Source organism: Ranitomeya variabilis, chromosome 2 (genome assembly GCF_051348905.1).
Source record: "Ranitomeya variabilis isolate aRanVar5 chromosome 2, aRanVar5.hap1, whole genome shotgun sequence".
NCBI classification, from domain to species: Eukaryota; Metazoa; Chordata; class Amphibia; order Anura; family Dendrobatidae; genus Ranitomeya; species Ranitomeya variabilis.
In genome coordinates, this window is record NC_135233.1 from 390039912 (window position 1) to 390059126 (window position 19215).

At 46.7% G+C, this 19215-nt stretch overlaps 1 protein-coding gene across 4 annotated transcripts in view; it reads right to left on the reverse strand.

Moving 5' to 3' along the window:
- RPS6KA6 (ribosomal protein S6 kinase A6) overlaps positions 1 to 19215 on the reverse strand; it is a 65863-nt gene that overhangs the window by 28831 nt on the left and 17817 nt on the right. For all 4 annotated transcript variants that reach the window (XM_077286456.1, XM_077286459.1, XM_077286458.1 and 1 more), the window contains exons 3-6: positions 16621 to 16737; positions 16208 to 16289; positions 8977 to 9057; positions 8748 to 8827 (exon numbers count right to left, since the gene is read on the reverse strand). In XM_077286456.1, the coding sequence (XP_077142571.1) occupies positions 8748 to 8827; positions 8977 to 9057; positions 16208 to 16289; positions 16621 to 16737 (360 nt within the window). The remainder of the gene's footprint in view (positions 1 to 8747; positions 8828 to 8976; positions 9058 to 16207; positions 16290 to 16620; positions 16738 to 19215) is intronic.

Consider the following 19215-nt stretch of genomic DNA (forward strand, 5'->3'; position numbering starts at 1 on the left):
ACAAAAAGGTTCGAGTAGAAACCCGTGAAACGTTCTTTTTCTGGTACGGGAACGATAACCCCGGCTTTGAGAAGAGAAGCGATGGCTGCAAAGAAGCCCGGAACTAAAGCGGGATCTCTTGGAGGACGGGATTCGAAGAAACGATCCTGGGGTCGTGAAATGAACTCTATCTTGTATCCCGAGGATACAACTTCCCTGACCCATGCATCCTCTACTGCGGAAAGCCAGGCGTCCCTGAAAAAGAGAAGACGGCCGCCCAACCTGGGAGTTGGGCTGGAGTCTTGCCGAGAGTCATGCAGAGGTGGATCTTCCGGTCCTGGGCCTGGAAGATCTACCCTGGGAGTAGCGAGGACGCCAGGACGGAGTGGGCCTAAAGGACACCGCCTTCTTCTCTTGACGTGCCTGAGGCCTCTGTTGCTGCTGGGCAAAGGAGTTTGACGCCGCGAAGCGTCGAAAAGGCCGAAAGGATCGAAACTGCCGTTTAGGAGGAGGGCGGCGAGGCTTAGCCTGGGGGAGAAGAGAACTTGTACCCCCAGTGGCGTCCTTAATGATTTGGTCCAGCTGGGAACCAAAGAGACGAGAGCCCTGGAAGGGCAGACTGGTAAGGGACTTTTTGGAAGATAAGTCCGCCTGCCAGGCCTTGAGCCAAACGGTCCGGCGGATGGCAACAGCATTGCTGGAAGCCTGAGCCGCACAAGACGCGGTATCCAGGGAGGCGGAGACCAGGTATTTACCAGCGTGGGAAATCTGGTTGGCAAGCTCCGCTAGTTGCGCAGGAGGCGCCCCGTCCAGGATACCTCGACGGAGATCCTTGGCCCATTTGGAAATAGATTTTGAGACCCAAGTGGAAGCAAAAGCTGGGCATAGCGCCGCCGCAGCTGCTTCAAAGGCTGACTTCGCGAAGGATTCTACAACTCTATCGTTAGAGTCCTTCAGAGATGCTCCGCCGGACAGAGGAAGCACCATGTTGGTGGACAGCCTGGAAACAGGGGGATCCACCGAGGGAGAGACCGTCCAATTGGCGGTAAGTTCTGGAGGAAAAGGATATAACACACCCAGGCGTTTTCCCCTCTGAAAACGTCTGGTCGGGTTCTCTCTCTCTCTGGCCAAGATTTCCACGAATTCAGGATGAGGAGCAAAAAACTTGGAAGGTGGTTTGGCCCATCTAAACGAAACCGCCTGATCTGCGGGTTCCGTAGAGGGATCCTTGATGCCACAGGTTTGGTTTATTGCCCCAATGAGATTCTGGACCATATCTCTCATGGTGGCGATCTGGTTAGAATCCAGCTCCGAAATATCCTCCGAGGGCGCATCAGAGAAAGCCTCGCCTGACTCAGGGGACGAGGATCGGGGGGACACCGACCGCAGGGGAGGGCCGTGTGGCGAGATAGAACGCGAAGAGGACTCAGACCGATATACCTGCCTGGACCTTTTGTGGCTTATCAAAGAGGGCTCGGGCGGCGGTTCCTGGGACCCGCTGGCTACTGCTGGAGTCTGCAGGGGTAACCGATCCAATACGGACACCAGGGTTTGAGACACCCGTGTTAAATCGGCCACGGATTGAGACAGAGAGGAGGCCCAGCCTGGGATGAGGATATCACTCTCGGGCGGAGCGGCCGGGGGATCCTGGGCGGTGGGAACAATCGGGTTGCTGCAGGCCTGACAGAGCGGAGAGGACTGACCTGAGGGAAGTTTGCTGTTACAGGACGAACAAGCAAAGTATTTGACTAAGACAGAAGACTTCGAGGAGGAAGGAGGACGACGAGAGCGGCCCCCTTTAGAGTTAGACATTATGGAGAGCTCCCTGAAGAAATGCCAGCAGGTTAGGGGACAGTGGAGCAGAGGGGGGTGTCAGTCTGCAGTGCAGAGCTACTCACGGCAGACGAAAAACCACGGAGGCCTGGAGGAAGATGCTGTGGATCTCCGGTGCAGATTTCCTGCTGTGTCCTCAGAAGAAGAGCGCTCTGCGGAGTGCGTGGCACGAGGCACAAAACTTGTGACCTGAGTGTCCAGCAGCGGCGTGGAGGAAGGGGCGGAGCCAGCCGAGATGGCGCCGGTGGGTGGGGAATGCAGGGCACAGTTTGTCGGGCGGGAGAAAGCCCGCCCGAGGCAAAAAGGAAGTGGGCGGAGCGCGGCACCGGAAGTAGGCCCCGGGAGAAGCCGGGGCCTAAATTAGAAGCCGGTAACCGCCGAAGTGAACAGCGGTGCGGCGCTCTTAGCTCGCGCACCGCCGCCCGGCTAATAGGTGCGGCAGCCGCCGCATGTAATAAGAAAAAACGCCGGTACCGGAAGTAGGCCCCAGGGAAAGCTGGGGCCTATATTAGAAGCCGGCGGCCGCTGGAGGGTCGCGGCCGCGAGTCACCTCCAAAGGTGCGGCCGCCGGAGAAAACCTGGCACGGCTGCCTGAAGGGGAACCGCGCCGCAGAATTAACCGGAAAAACGTTCGCAGGTAAGCAGCGTGACTGCCTAAGAAACGCAGCCGCCGTGGGAAGGAGCGCGGAAGGTCATCAGAAGCGTCGCGCAAAAGATAAGCCCCAGACATTTTATTTATTTTATTTTTTTTTTAAGTGTGCGGTGGGACCCTTGTTGTCCCCCAATGAAGGCTCCGCAGAAAAGGTGCGGCCGCAGGGGCTCCCACAGGTAGCACAAATACTCACCTAACATCCCACGCCGTCGTACTAACCTTGAAAAAGCGTGGAAGATATTAGACGTCCGTGGAGCCGATGACGGACGTCCTCGTCTCCTCCGACTGACAGGCTCTGGTGGGCGAGTGGGTGGGGGACGGAGCCAGGACCGGACTTCTGAGCACGCTTGTGTGCTAGGCTCTTGGTCCTGGAGAGGGATCTATGAGGATACGGGGTGGCAGTACACGCCGTACTCATAGTCCGCCTTGTGGGACTACAGGTGTGACTGTTCACCCTGTATCCCTCCGGAAAACCTGAAAAGGAACGACGCACATTGAGGTAGATAAGGGTCTAAAGAAAGACCCGTGTCCACCTCCTACTGACACTAAGCTAAACTGAAGAGTATAATGCCAGTCGGTGGGGTGTACACTGCAGAGGAGGAGCTATCTTTTTTTATTTGCATAGTGTCAGCCTCCTAGTGGCAGCAGCATACACCCTATGGTTCCTGTGTCCCCCAATGAGAGGCGATAAAGAAAATGGACTGACTCCTAACATATAACACATTGAGTGCCGTAGTTTAGTGCAGGATGAGCTTAATATTTTTACATAAGAATTTGGGAAAGTTATGAAATGTCCTATAAATGTCTGATCTGTTCCTGATCTCAGCTGTAAGTGGAGATGAACCTGTGCTGCATGTAATGTCCATGTTCAATAGTGACCATGGCTGTGGAGTCGGGGAAATTGAGTAGGTTTGTCTTACCGACTCCACAGCCCTGCTCCCCGGTACGACATTACATCCCCGTCAGCAGTGGCCTCCCCCTCCCCCCCCCCCCCCCCCAACACAGCAGCGTCGGCAGCGGCCCCCCCAAGACAGCAGCGGCCCCCTCCTTCGGCACCAGCCTCCCCCCACCGTCATGTGCTGCCGTTTCCGGCACATTTCATTGTCTCCTAATGTAATAACCGTTTGCTTCCATTACTCGTTTTAATAGTAATTGAATTACAGGTAAGCAGCGCCGCTTGCTTTTTAGTTCATTTACCAATTAATTTAAGTAATTAGTGTATGTAGACAGACAGCGACGCGCGCTCATCTGTACTTCCTGCTCCAGCGACATCTGTATTCCAGAAGAGGAGACAGAAGGGGAAGGATCGGCAGCAGTGGTGATCTGAGGGAGATGAGAGATCAGCTCCTCATATCAGCACTAAGTGGGGTCCAGACACCTCCCCAGAAATCTGCAGTTACATCGCACTCTGTACCACCTCCTGTATGAGGACCTATTCCTCATATCACTGGCGCATATAGTTTAGTTTTTATTTTATTAAAAACTGTAACTTGTCTCAAATAAAGCCGCCCTCACACAGCAATGTCGATGTACAAATAAAGTTATTGCTTTTGGAAAAAAGAAGCTGAGAAACAAAAGTGAACAAAAAGGGGATTTTTTTTTTATATTTTCTGTATTTTTAAAAAACTTCTTATTTTCTCCATTATTTTTTTTTAGTTTTCTTAGAGGACTTCAACCTGCCTGCGATCATCCAATCACTTATACAGAAATACTGCAGTATATAGTGGTAATCATGATCTATTATCGAGTTCAGCCAGTGGCTTCACCGGAGCACCGAAACGGCAACGGTAAGGGGGTCTTATGCATGCCCCGGCTAGTTAACCAACTGGTCAGTCATGATCCAGCACCAATGTGCGTTACCTTTTAGAGACTGACAGCATCTAAATGGTTAACAGCCGCAAACAAAAATCGTTGGATTTTCATCTGTAAGTCGTCTGATACATCAGCTTAAAAATTAACAAAAGGTTATTGCAAAGGAACCAAAAAACCATCAGTGTGTAAAAACGTTCATGTGACCCGCTCGCGCGACTCCCATCGCTCTGCGCTGCTGGTTTCACATCCGGACTTAAAATCCGCTGATCTGAACCAGCCGTAAAAAAACGGATTAGATAACTGCTTAACCCCTTCACCACCTTGGGATTTTCCATTTTTGGCTCCCCTTCTTCCCAGAGCCGTAACATTTTTTTATTTTTCATCTATGTGGCCATGTGAGGGCTTGTTTTTTGTGGGACGAATTGTACTTTTGAACGACTCCATTGATTTTACTATATAGTGTACTGGAAAAAGTTCCAGCAAAAATCTAAGTGCACTGAAATTGCAACAAAAGTGCAATTAAACAATTTGCTAAGTGCTAAAACTGACCGGCCATTGTAATTCTCAGGGTCATTACGAGTTCGTAGACACCAAACATGTCTAGGTTCTTTTTCATTTACGTTAAGTGGTGAAAAAAAGCAAAACAAAGTTTGCTAAAAAAAAAAAAAAAAAAGTAGCCATTTTCAGAGACCCATTTTTCGTCATCTGGGTGAGGGTTTATTTTTTGATCACAGAGCTGACGTTTTATTTAGACGATTTTGGAATAGATATGATGTTTTTATCGCCCATTACTGCATTTTAATGCAATGTTGCAGCTGCCAAAAAAACAATTCTGGTGGTTTTATTTTTTTATCTTGTTACGCCATTTACCTTATGGATTCTTTTGTTATATTGACAGATTGGGCAATTCTGAACACGGCAATACCAAATGTGTGCATTTTTTTGTAAATTTACACCGATGTTGGACTCCCTCCCTTTGATATGGGATCCGGCGGTGAGCAAACATCCTTCCCGGCACATGTCAGCTGTTTTCAACAGCTGACATGTGCCTGGAACAGCCGTGGGTGGAATCGCGATCCTCCCGCGGCTATTAATCCATTAAATGCCGCTGTCAAACACTGACAGTGGCGTTTAACATGCGCTTCCGGCAATCGTGCTGGAAATAAGCCCATCGGTGACCCCCAGTCAAGTGATCGTGGGTCACCGATGGGTCGGCATGACAACCAGAGGTCTCCTGCAGACCTCTACGGTTGTCACTGCCACATTGCTATGAGCGATGCCCAGTGGTCGGTGCTCATGGCAAGTCAGCATTTCTGCTACATAGAGGTGATCTGATCATCGCCTGTATGTAGCAGAGCCGATCAGGTTGTGGCAGCTTCTAGATTCCCATGGAGACTATTGAAGCATGCCAAAAGAAAAAAAAATGTTTTTAAAAAATATAAAAAAAAAAATTAGACGTTCAAACCACCCCCCTTTGGCCCCATTGAAAATAATAATAATAATAATAATAATAATAATAATAATAATAATTATAAAAAAAAAAGCAAACCTACACATATTTGGTATCGCCGCAATCAGACTCACCCGATCTATCAATAAAAAAAGGATTAACCTAATCGTTAAATGGCGTAGCGAGAAAAAAAGTAAAAACACCAGAATTATTTTTTTGTGTCGCCACGACATTGCATTAAAATGCAATAACAGGCGATCGCATCTGCACCAAAATGGTATCATTAAAAACGTCAGCTCAGCACGCAAAAAATAAGCCTGCACCTGACACCAGATCACAAAAAATGGAGACGCTACGGGTATCGGAAAATTGCGCAATGTTATTTTTTTCACAAAGTTTAAAAAAATTTTTTCACCACTTAGATAAAAAATAACCTAGACATGTTTGGTGTCTATGAACTCGTAATTACCTGGAGAATCATAATGGCAGCTCAGTTTTAGCATTAAGTGAACCTAGCAAAAAAGCCAAACAAAAAAACTGTGGAATTGCACTTTTTTTGCAATTTCACCGCACTTGGAATTTTTTTCCCGTTTTCGAGTACACGACATGGTAAAAATCAATGGAGTGCTTCAAAAGTACAACTTGTCCCGCAAAAAAAAAGCCCTCACATGGCCATATTGACGGAAAAATGTAAAAGTTATGGCTCTGGGAAAAAGGGGAGCAAAAAATGAAAAAGCAAAAAAAATGAAAATACCTCTGGTCGTTAAGAGGTTAAACTTATTTTGTTAATTTTTTTAATAGATATATAGATATCTATCTATCTATCTATATATATCTATATATTTTTTTTTTTACTTTTTACTTGCTTCAATAGTCTGCATGGGAGACTAGAAGCTGCGATCTTCTGATCATTTGTGCTGCACACAGTGGCGATCACGGCAGTTCGGCGATGACAACCAAGTCTCCTGCAGACCCCAGGTTGTCATGCCAACCCATCGGCAACCCATGTGACACGGATGCCGATGGGAGAGGTTGGTGACGAGCTTCTGGTGCGATCATGTTAAATGCTGTAACATGCATGTAACCTGTTAACAGCCGCGTGTGGATCGCGATTCCACCCGCGGCTGTTAGGTGCACATGACAGCTGATTAAATCAGCTGACGTGCTGGAGAAGTTGCAGGCTCATCGCTGGAGCCAGCAGCAAACAAGGGGAGGTGAACTATGACGCACCTATATGTCATAGATCGTAAAGGGGTTAAAGGGGATAGTCCAGGCAAAAAGTGCTTGATACCTGGAGGTCCGATTCAGTAAACAACAATATACAGTCATGGCCGAAAGTGTTGGCAACCTTGAAATTTTTCCTAAAAATTAAGTATTTCTCCCAGAACATTATCACAATTCCTCACGTTTTGTTATACACATGGTTATTTCCTTCCTGTGTATTGGAACAACAAAAATAACAGAGAAAAAAAAAAGGCAAATTGGACATAATTTCACACAAAGCCTCAAAAATGGTCCGGACACAATTGTTGGCGCCCTCTTTACTATTTGGTTGCACCCTTTGGAATAAATACCTGCGATCAATCGTTTCCTATAACCATCACAAGCTTCTTACTCCTCTCTCTAGAGAGAGAGAGAGAGAGAGAGAGAGAGAGAGAGAGAGAGAGAGAGAGAGAGAGAGAGAGAGAGAGAGAGAGAGAGAGAGAGAGAGAGAGAGAGAGAGAGAGAGAGAGAGAGAGAGAGAGCTCATCTGTCCACAAGACCCTTTTTGGCTTACTCGTATACATTATGGCTAACTCCATTCTAGTTTTTTTATGTTTTGCCATCGCGTTTTATTTCTTTCATATGTGGACGGATAGTTGGCGCTGTCACTGATGCACTCTGAGCCTGCAGGACCGCTTGAATTTCTTTGGAACTTGACTAGGGCTGCATATCCACCATCCAGACTATCCTGTGTTACAATCTTTCAGCAATTTCTCATCAAGATCTCTTGAGATAGATTTGTAACCTTGAGATTGTTGATATTTTTCAACAATTTTGGTTCTCAAGTCCTCTGACAGTTCTCTTCTCCTCTTTCTGTACGTCATGCTTAGTGTGGCACATGCAGACAACACAATGCAAAGATTAAGTCAACTTCTCCCCTTTATATCTGGTTTCAGGTGTGATTTTTTTACTGCCCACACCTGTTACTTGCCACAGGTTCATGTGAATGAGCATCACATGCTTGAAACAAAGTTGTTTACCCACAATTTTAGAAAGATGCTAACAATTTTGTCCGGCCCTTTTTGGAGTTTTTGCATGAAATTATGTTTGATTTGTCTTTTTTCCTGTTTTTTTTTTATGTTGGTCCAATTCACAAAGAAAATAAATGTGTGTATAACAAAATGCGTAATTGCAATAATTTTCTGGGAGAAATACTTAATTTTTTAAAACAATTTCAAGGGTGTCAACACTTCGGCCATGACTAAGTGCTACTACCTGCTGACATCCCATGGATCTAGCGCAGAGTGCCGCTAGGTTTCTGCCGACAGATGAACCGCGTGTCATCAGATAAATATCCAGTGACACGTGGATTGTCACCTGACTACCGCAGCCAATCACAAGTCTCAGCCGTCCTCGCGCTGGTTGAATGGTGACCTCAACACTTCTGGGTTCGGCACAGATCACGGGGCGGCTTGCTCTAGATCCAGGAGTGTGACAGCAGCAAGCAGGACTTTTTTCTATATTTTTTTACAGATTCAGACTGCCCAGGTAGGGAGCGCCTCTTTATCCGCACAACCCCTTCAATGCTTTGTGATTGATGTACTCATCATGGAGCCAAAATATGCCTTTAGCAGCATTTTATTGGAGCTGATCTCCGATCGCTGCCGTTAACCTCTTGAATGCTGCAGTCAAACAATGGCTGCAGCACTTAAGGTGCACGCTCTTGTCAATGCATCTGTTCCTGGCATCCAGGATTGTGGGCCGCCATCATGTGGAAAATCGGAGAACAAGGAAAATGGTTTAAAAGCAGATAGTTACCTCTTTGGATAATCGTGTGAAGACGTCGCCTCCCCTGAGAAAATCCAGGATTAGGTATAATTTCCCTTCTGTCTGGAAGGCTGAAATAGAAGGACAGGAGCGAGTTATGGTGGATCTGGTGGGTCCTTGTGTTACACAGGGAGATGACCCCATGACACCGAGCGCCTGGTCACACCGCATCATATAGCGGCCACTGTGATCAGGTAATTCATTCCCGCCCGACACCTACCATAGTGCAACTTGACAATAAATGGATGGTTCACCTCCACCAGGATGTCGCGCTCCATCTTTGTACGGACTCTGTCTCTTACTGGAAGTGGAAAAGAGAAGAAAAATAAATATAAAAGCATATAAGTCAGAATCCCTGAACCCCGCAGCTTACAATCTAATCTCTATGTCTCACAATATTATCATTCTCATCATCGCCGACAACAGGAGCTCAGTGTATCACCCTTATCATCCCCGACACCAGGAGCTCACAGTGTATCACCCTCATCATCCCCGACACCAGGAGCTCACAGTGTATCACCCTCATCATCCCGACACCAGGAGCTCAGTGTATCACCCTCATCATCCCCGACACCAAGAGCTCACAGTGTGTTACCCTCATCATCGCAGACACCAATCACCCCCGACACCAGGAGCTCACAATGTATCACCCTCATCATCCCCGACACCAGGAGCTCACAATGTATCACCCTCATCATCCCGACACCAGGAGCTCAGTGTATCACCCTCATCATCCCCGACACCAAGAGCTTACAGTGTATTACCCTCATCATCGCAGACACCAATCATCCCCGACACCAGGAGCTCACAATGTATCACCCTCATCATCCCCGACACCAGGAGCTCACAATGTATCACCCTCATCATCCTCGACACCAAGAGCTCACAGTGTATCACCCTCGTCATCATCCCCGACACCAGGAGCTCAGTGTATCACCCTCATCTGCAACACCAGGAGCTCACAGTGTATTACCCTCATCATCCCCGACACCAGGAGCTCAGTGTATCACCCTCATCATCCCCGACACCAGGAGCTCACAGTGTATTACCCTCATCGTCCCCGACACTAGGAGCTCACAGTGTATCACCCTCATCATCCCCGACAACAGGAGCTCACAGTGTATCACCCTCATCATCCCCGACACCAAGAGCTCACAGTGTATTACCCTCATCATCCCCGACACCAGGAGCTCACAGTGTATCACCCTCATCATCCCCGACACCAGGAGCTCACAGTGTATTACCCTCACCGTCCCCGACACTAGGAGCTCACAGTGTATCACCCTCATTATCCCTGACAGCTGGAGCTCACAATCTAATCTCCCGTATCCTCCAGTGTAATAACATTAGAGATCATTAAAGCCATGTCAGAATTGTGGAAACTTTTGCGGGGAGGGAAGAACGAAAACGATCTATCATGACGTGGACCACACTTCTGACACAGTAAGCCAACTACTCCATGGTGTGAACTTAGACTAGACAGCCTCGTGTTATATTGAAAAGATGCTTTTTAATAGCTGTTTTTTTTCACCACCAAAAACCTTTATGGAGGATGGAAAACTCTGCACAATTTTGACGCTTTCTTTTCCCATTCATTTGAACGTGTGAAAAATTTTTCAAAAGCTCTGAAGGAGCCGACCCGCGGCACACTAGAAAAGAACACTTCAATGGTTCAAATCTGAAAGCAATAAATAAGCAGCGTGACGACACTCAGGAGGTCTCGATCCCTTTATTGGTGCCATCAGGGCTTGTTCATAGGTTGCGTTTCTGTAGCTTTCTTTCATCTACGCCGTGTGAATGAGATTTCTGACCCCTCCTGTACACACCGTTTATTTTTACTTTGGGGATTAGAACCTGCAAAATGTTTTTATAAATCTGCAGCATCAATTATTTCAGTGTTTTTGCATCATTTTTCACCCATTCAATTCAATGGGGGAAAAAAAAAAAAAGCCGGATTACTTACCGGTAATGCTCTTTTAATGAGTCCACGACAGCACCCCGCATGGGAGAGAGAGGGATCCGCCCATAGGAACAGGAAACATAAAGAATAAAAGGAGGCGGTCCCCTCTCCTCCTCAGTTTAGTTTACAGAGTATAAAAAGGGAACCGCAAAGCTTTAGTATTAATTCTTATTCAGCAACATAAATTTCTTAAACTCTATACAACCATTATTTGTGAGCTTAAAAGAAAGAAACTGTGCATAATTAGGGAGGGTAGTAAATGGGTGCTGTCGTGGACTCATTAAAAGAGCATTACAGGTAAGTAATCCGGCTTTTTACCCTTCGCCACGACAGCACCCCACATGAGAGATTTCCAGAGAGTCATTATTTGGGTGGGATTACTGTACTAAGAACAGCTCTACCAAAAGTCAGATCAGAAGATGTAGATAGATTGAGCCTATAATGGTTGTAAAAGGTAGAAGGTGTAGACCAGGTTGCGGCCTTACATATTAAATGGATCTGTACATCTGCTTGTTCCGCCCAGGAGGAAGCCATGGCTCGTGTTGAATGCGCTTTTATACCCACTGGAGGAATCTCGCCTTTTGACGTATAGGCCAAGCAGATAGCCTCTCTGATCCACCGAGATATGGTAGCTCTTGTGACCCCATGTCCTTTCTTGTGGCCCTGAAAGGAGACAAACAGAGCCCTACTCTGCCTCCATGTCTGAGACCTTTCTATATAAGTCAGGATGGCTCTTCTGACATCTAAGGTGTGAAACTTATGTTGTTCTGGAGTTACAGGTGAATCAAAAAAGGAAGGGAGAAATATCTCCTGTGATCTGTGGTAGGTGGATGCCACCTTAGGGAGGTATGAGGGGTCTGGTTTTAGGACTATCCGATCATGAAATATCAGTAAGAAGGGTGGGTCTACTGATAGGGCCTGGATGTCACTAACCCTTCTAGCTGAGGTTAGGGCTACCAATAGGGCTACTTTATAGGACATTTAAAGGTATGGAATCTAGTGGCTCAAAAGGGGAGCTGGTTAAGGCCTCCAGTACTAGATTTAAATCCCACGGAGGTAGACGGGGAATATGGACCGGTTTACTACGTTCACAAGACTTTATAAATCTGGAGATCCACCTATTGGCTGCTATATTACATCCATATAGGTCTCCTAATGCCGAGACCTGAACTCTTAAGGTATTTACTGATAACCCTAACTCTCGGCCTTTTTGCAAGAACTCTAGAATAGGTGTGACCGGAACTTGCTTAGTGAACGGTACCGTGTAAAAATCTAAAAATTTATTCCATACCCTACTATATATTAGGGTGGTAGATCTTTTTCTGCTCAATAAAAGGGTGTTTACTAGCTCTACTGAGAACCCTCTTGAACTTAATAGTTGCCTCTCAAATTCCACGCCGTCAAGTGAAGACCTTTCACTTGCGGGTGGAAAAAGGGGCCTTGGGACAGCAGCTCCTTGTCTGATGGAAGAATCCATGGGTCGCATAGACACATGGTCTGGAGACAAGAGAACCATGGTCTTCTCGGCCAGAACGGTGCAATGAGGATTACTGTTGCTTGTTCCCTCCTGATTTTTCTGATCACTAGTGGAATCAGAGACATCGGAGGAAAGGCGTATGCCAGTTTGAACTTCCAAGGATGGTGGAGAGAGTCCAACATATCTGGGTGATCCATGAAGTTCAGGGAAGCGAACCTTTTTACCTGCCGGTTGTCTCTTGTGGCAAACAAGTCTATCTGTGGCATACCCCATGTTTTTGTTATCATTTTGAATATTGCTTTGTTTAAGGTCCATTCCCCTTGGCGTAACATGTTTCGACTGAGGTAGTCTGCTTTGATGTTCTCTACTCCTCTGACGTGTAGAGCTGTTAGGGATGCAAGATGAGTCTCTGCTAGCTGGAAGATGTCTGCCGCTATAGTCATCAGACTCCCCGACCGTGTACCCCCCTGACGGTTCACATATGCCACTGCGGTGGAGTTGTCCGAGAAAACTCTTACATGTGCTCCTTGAATCTGTGGAAGAAAATGATTTAAGGCATTTCCTACCGCTCTCAATTCTTTCCAATTGGAAGAACATGCTAATTCTGCGTGGTCCCAAGTATCTTGGGCCAGACTATCTTCCATATGTGCACCCCAGCCAGTAGGGCTGGCGTAGGTAGTAATTATCTTAGAAGGGTCTATTATCCATGGTACACCCTTTGAAGGGTGCTCCATATCTAGCCACCAGGATAGGGATTCTACGACATCTTTGGAAAGAGTTAGCTTACTTTCCAGATGTCCTTCTTTCCTTTGAGCCGACAATACTTCATACTGTAATTGACGGGTATGAAATTGAGCCACCGGCACAGCTGGGATACATGATGATAATGACCCCAGTAAGGACATCGCTCTCCTTAGTGTCATTTGGGGGCTGTGCATTGCCTCTGACACTTTAGATTGTATAGTCAGCTTTTTTGACTGTGGGAGGAAGCATTTCTGACTTACGGAGTCTAGCTGGATTCCTAGAAATGTTTGAATGGATTCTGGATTCAGCCTGGACTTTTCGAAGTTGACGATCCAACCTAACTCCTGTAGGGACGAGATCGTATTAGATAACCTAACTTTACACTGAAGTATAGAGTTTCCTACTACTAGAAAATCATCTAGATAGGGTATTATCAAAGTGTCCCGTTGGCGTAGATGAGCCATTACTTCTGATATCACTTTAGTGAAGATGCGAGGAGCCATAGAAAGCCCAAATGGCATTGCTACATACTGAAAGTGACGAACCTGTCCCGCCAAGATGACTGCTACCCTTAGGTACTGCTGATGTTCGGCATGTATAGGAAGATGATAATAGGCATCTTTTAGGTCTATGCCGGCCATGACACACCTAGGAAATAAGAGTTTAATGGTAGAACTAATGGATTCCATTTTGAAGGTATGATTACGCAAAAAGGAATTTAGTTTTTTGAGATTTATGATGGTTCTAAATGAACCATCTGGTTTATTGATCAAGAATAAAGGGGAATAGAACCCTCTTCCTTCTTGATCCTGGGGAACCTCTATTAGGACTTTTTTAGATAGAAGAGATAGGATCTCTGATTCCAGAGCCCTTTGTTGTTCCCGTCCTTTTGGTGATGTTACAATAAAAGAATCCCAAGGGATTCGATCAAACTCCAGCTTTAGGCCGTACTGCACAATGTCCAGAATCCATTGGATAGATGTTATTTGTTCCCATTGGGGAAAGAAAAATTTTAATCTTCCACCCACTTCATGATTAGCGGTATTTGTTACGCTTTGGATTATATGATCCGGTAAACAAAGCACCTTTTTGTTTTGGATCCTTGGCCTCCCATCGCTCCTTTTGTTCATACGATTTGTTTCTGGTAAAGGGGCGTCTCCTGAAGGCTCTCCTGTAAGATGGAAGAGACTGGTTAGGGAAGCCTTTCTTTCTTTCTCCTGCTTTATTTAGGAGTTTGTCCAATGTTTTTCCAAAGAGGAACTCACCCTGGCAGGGGATCGCCCAAAGTTTTGCTTTTGCCTGTGCATCCCCTTTCCAGTTTTTTAACCAGAGTGCTCGCCGGGCTGTGTTTACTAGGCCGGCTGACCTGGCTGCTAGGCGTAGCGAATCCACAGAGGCATCTGCCAGGAATGCTACTGCTTCTTTAATTAGAGGGATTTTCGGTAAGATTGTTTCTCTCGAAGTTCTACCTCTAATTTTTCCTCCAGCTGTTCCATCCACACTAGTAGCGACCTTGCAGTGCAGGTACTAGAGATAGCTGGCCTGAATGCCCCCGTGTTAGTCTCCCACGATCTTTTTAGTAAGGCTTCTGCTTTACGGTCTAACGGGTCTGTCAGGACCCCCGAATCCTCCACTGGCAAGACTGCTTGCTTGGATGTGGAAGCTACTGCGGCATCAACCTTTGGCACCTTTGCCCAGGAAATCAGCTCTTTGTCGCTGAAGGGATAGCGTCTTTTAGAGGATGATGGTAGAAAACCTCTCGAATTTTGCTTATCCCATTCTTTTTTGATAATCTCCTTAATAGAGGGTATGACGGGGAAGGATCTACATTTTTTCTGTCCTAACCCCGCAAACATAATATCTTGAGCTGTTTTCTTCCCTTTCTCGTCTGGGCACCCCATTGTGCTCCTGACAGATCTTACTAAATTGTCTACACTGCTGTTAGGTAGACAAAGCCCCCCTTCATTTTCGGATGAACGTGGCTGGGATCCAGACTCGTCCGAGGATTTGTGTACCTCCTCTGACTCTGAACTTGCTGGGGATCGGGACCTGCTTGGTTGGCGGGTACTGGTGCTACTTGTATGCGCCAACCCCTGCATCTCCTCCCGGACTATGGCTCTGACATCAGATGGAGTCATTATATTCTCCTGCCGCAAGGTCTGTATGATACACTCTGAGCATAACCTCTTAGTATAAGAATCCGGGAGGGGCTGCGCACATAAGGCACATTCCTTGTGCTTGGACTTGTGCACCCTTTTCTTAGCCTAGAGGAAGGGGATACAGGGGGACATATATCAGCATATAGGAAGAGGCATTTTTAAAACTCACCCAGTGAAGCTGACAGGTACCGGTTCTGGAGGCGGATTTTTTGGCAGGTGATCCTTTTGTTTGGTGGTAGATCTCTCTGGAGGTCGACCACCGCTTTTAGTGCTGCTCCCCTAGCGCTCCTCTCCTTGCTGGGAGAACGCTGCTCTGCTGCGGGCAGGTGCGCTTCGTCGGCCGGTGAAGCCATCTCACACACACCGGTCCGACGCCAGCGCCGCTTTTTAAATTTGGCACCGAATCTCCTGCCTCCCCGGACCAACCCGGAAGTGCTCCGGCGACTTCCGGGTTAGAAGCGCCGCTCTCACTCACCATGCAGCGGCCAGAGGTATTAAGCCGGCCGCTGCAGCGCGCGCGTCCTCATGGAGGCAGGCGGACCCACGGTGACCGGACCCGGACCACGGATGGTTGGCCAGACGAGGGGGGAGGCTGCAAGCAGCGGCTCCCCCGCCGCTGCTTCTGGAACCGCAGCCCCTGCCGTTCCCACAGACACCGACGCAGGCGGGTGCATGGCTCAGGGATCCTCTTCATCTGTAGGTAAGCAGGGATTCCTATAGGAACAGGAAACCTAAACTGAGGAGGAGAGGGGACCGCCTCCTTTTATTCTGTAGGTTTCCTGTTCCTATGGGCGGATCCTTCTCTCCCCCATGTGGGGTGCTGTCGTGGCGAAGGGTAAAAAGGCGTGTATCTTCCGCAGAGTTTTTCCAGCAGTATTTGCAGCAGAGGAATTAGTTGCAAATACTGTACGTGTGCGCAAACCCGAAAACGCTGCTTTTTTTATGCAGCAAAAACGTGCAGAAGAACTGCGGTAAACCGCAAGGTGTGAACAAGCCCTTAGATTTATCAAACTGCATGAACCACTGTGATAACCCTGCCGCAAGACCGGACACTCTGTGCCAGATCTCAGTCACGGGGTGTCACATATTGGTCCCGTTCTTCATCTCTCACCTTTCAAAGATGCCTTTTTTAACACTTTCATTGCATACAGCTGCTCAGCGTCCGGTCCCACCATCTTCCGCACAAGGAAAACCTAAAAAGGAAGAAAAGAAAGCATAAATGATGCGATTACCTGCCGGCTGCTGTGTTCAGGACTCTCAGGACCGCCATCGCCTACATCGCTGCCATCAGAGTGATGCATTGTGAGACCTCCCATAGAAGCTGAGCAGGACATGTCCGGTCTGTGTGGACCAGACGAGGGACCACCCTCTATACAGACCCCATAATGTTAGCACACAAAGGGAAGCAGTCACAATGGAAACATGAGCAGAATTACAGGGTCTCTTCCCTCCTACGCGGACCCTGGAATATATAAGAATGGCCAGAACTGCAGGCGCGGTTAGTGATCATTAGAAGGGGCTTACCTTTCCAAAAGACCCCTGTCCCAGGACCTTCAGCAGCTCGAACTGTGCGGGGTCGGCCTTCTCGCATCCCTCCTTCACATGGTGCGTGATGGGAATCTCTTTGACGTTTCCTTCGTCCTGGGAAGACAGAAGCCATTGTCTGAATTACATAATTTATAAGGAATGTGTCGATTCACAGCTGGACCGATCATCAACATCTCGCGCATCTCTACCGACCATTAACACGAGATGGAGACCGGTCAGAGAATCAATTTAACCCTCCACCCGATCTGACATCACTGCAGGGTGTGGATGTGTGGCCATGGCAGGCAGGGGCTCCTAAAGAACCCACGGCTGCCATGTTGGTACTCCAGTGAAGCCCAGACACAGGCCAGGCGGGGCTTCATAGGAGACCGTGATTAGAACTATAGAATACATACATAGGGGGAGCTTAGAGGAAAAAAAAAAAACATTTAAGAAAAAAATAATTTTAATCTCTCCAATTAAAAAAAAAAAAAGAAAAGAAATAAGCATATTCGGTATTACCACATCTGTATTATTGAAATCCACCGCACTCCCTGTGTGGAATATCTTAGAAACAAAAGAATTTTTTGAAATTTGCTAATTTATTCAAGTGAAAAACAGAAAATCAAATGTGACAGATCAAATAGTAGGCAGTATAAGCGACTGAGTGATTTGACGTTTCGACCCTCCCGGGTCTTACTCTAAAGTCGCACTTAATCCAGGATTTATGAGTGGCTCTTGTGGTAGTGAGGATGTTATCCCTGTAGTGTCAAGGGGCAGGTACAGTCTTTTTGATACCAAGTATGGCCTGATAGTTGATTTGTCACTGGAGACAACCTTTCTTGCAGGTGCCAATGTATCAGCCTTAAATTGCTGGTAAGTTGTATGTGGTTTAATGGATTTGCCAGTTCTGGATAAAGCCTTGTAGTGGGGTAACAGCGGCGCAATTGCGTCTTGCTGGTGGACATGTAGGCTTAGTACCCTTAGTGGATGGGGGATAGCGCTCCTGCGTCCTGTGGGAAGGCACCTGCAAGAAAGGTTGTCTCCAGTGACATACCAACTTTCCATTTGAATCGCGTATGCAAACAGCAGCAAGACGCTGATGCACCGCTGCTATTCCTCAGCAAGGTCATACTCAGAGAGAAATCAACTATCAGGCCATACTTGGTATCAAAAAGACTGTACCTGCCCCTTGACACTACAGGGATAACATCCTCACTACCACAAGAGCCACTCATAAATCCTGGATTAAGTGCGACTTTAGAGTAAGACCCGGGAGGGTCGAAACGTCAAATCACTCAGTCGCTTATACTGCCTACTATTTGATCTGTCACATTTGATTTTCTGTTTTTCACTTGAATAAATTAGCAAATTTCAAAAAATTCTTTTGTTTCTAAGATATTCCACACAGGGAGTGCGGTGGATTTCAATAATACTGATGCTAGACCTTACGGTCTGTCTCACCAGCACCCCGATCTAAATTTAGAGTGCAGGCCAAATTATATTTACCACATCTGTAAACGTCCAATCAAAATATTAAATAAATTAATCACGTTGTAAAAATCAATATTAAAATTGGTGTAAAACTGAATCAAAACGTCTTAGGCTACTTTCACACTAGCGTTTTTTTCAATACGTCGCAATGCGTCGTTTTGGCAAAAAAACGCATCCTGCAAATGTGCTTGCAGGATGCGTTTTTTTCCCATTGACTAACATTAGCGACGCATTTGCGACGCATTGACACACGTCGCAACCGTTGTGCGACGGTTGCGCCGTGTTGTGGCGGTCCGCCGGGAGCAAAAAACATTACATGTAACGTTTTTCGCTGCCGAAGGTCCGCTTTTTCCGACTGCGCATGCGCGGCCGGAACTCCGCCCCCACCTCCCCGCACCTCACAATGGGGCAGCGGATGCGCTGGAAAAATGCATCCGCTGCCCCCGTTGTGCGGCGCAGAGAACGCTAGCGTCGGTAACCTCGGCCCGACGCACTGCGACGGGTCGAGCCCGACGCTAGTGTGAAAGTAGCCTTATTTACCTGAAAATGGGATCATTAAAAACTCAAGTTAAGTGCGGAAAACACGAGCAGTCACAGAACCCCAATGCCAGAAAAATAAGAACCATCATGGGTCTCAGAAAATAGCCTCAAACTAAATTACTATTTTTTCTAAACAAAAGTTGATAATTTTTTTAAGCCACTAAAATAACACAAATAGAAAAAAAACGTCACATTGTATCGCTGTAATTAGTCCGACCTGAAAAATCATGATTCCGGGTCATTCAAACTGGACAGTGAACATCCTAACAGCTGAAAAAAATGCAGAGTTGCAGTGTTTTGGAGGTTTTTACCATTTCTCAGCACTAAAAAAAAAAAAGCCAATTTTTTTAGCACATTATATGAAAAAGCAGATGATGCCTTTAAAAAAAAATGACAACTCCTCCTGTGAAAAACAAAACCTCATACAGCGATGTCTATAGAAAAACTATAAAATTATGGCTGTTGGGGGAATATAAAAAAAAAAAAGGGCAGCTAAAAAATGAAAACACAACAAAAAAACAAACCAAAAGTTTTGTCATTAAAGGGATATTCTCACAT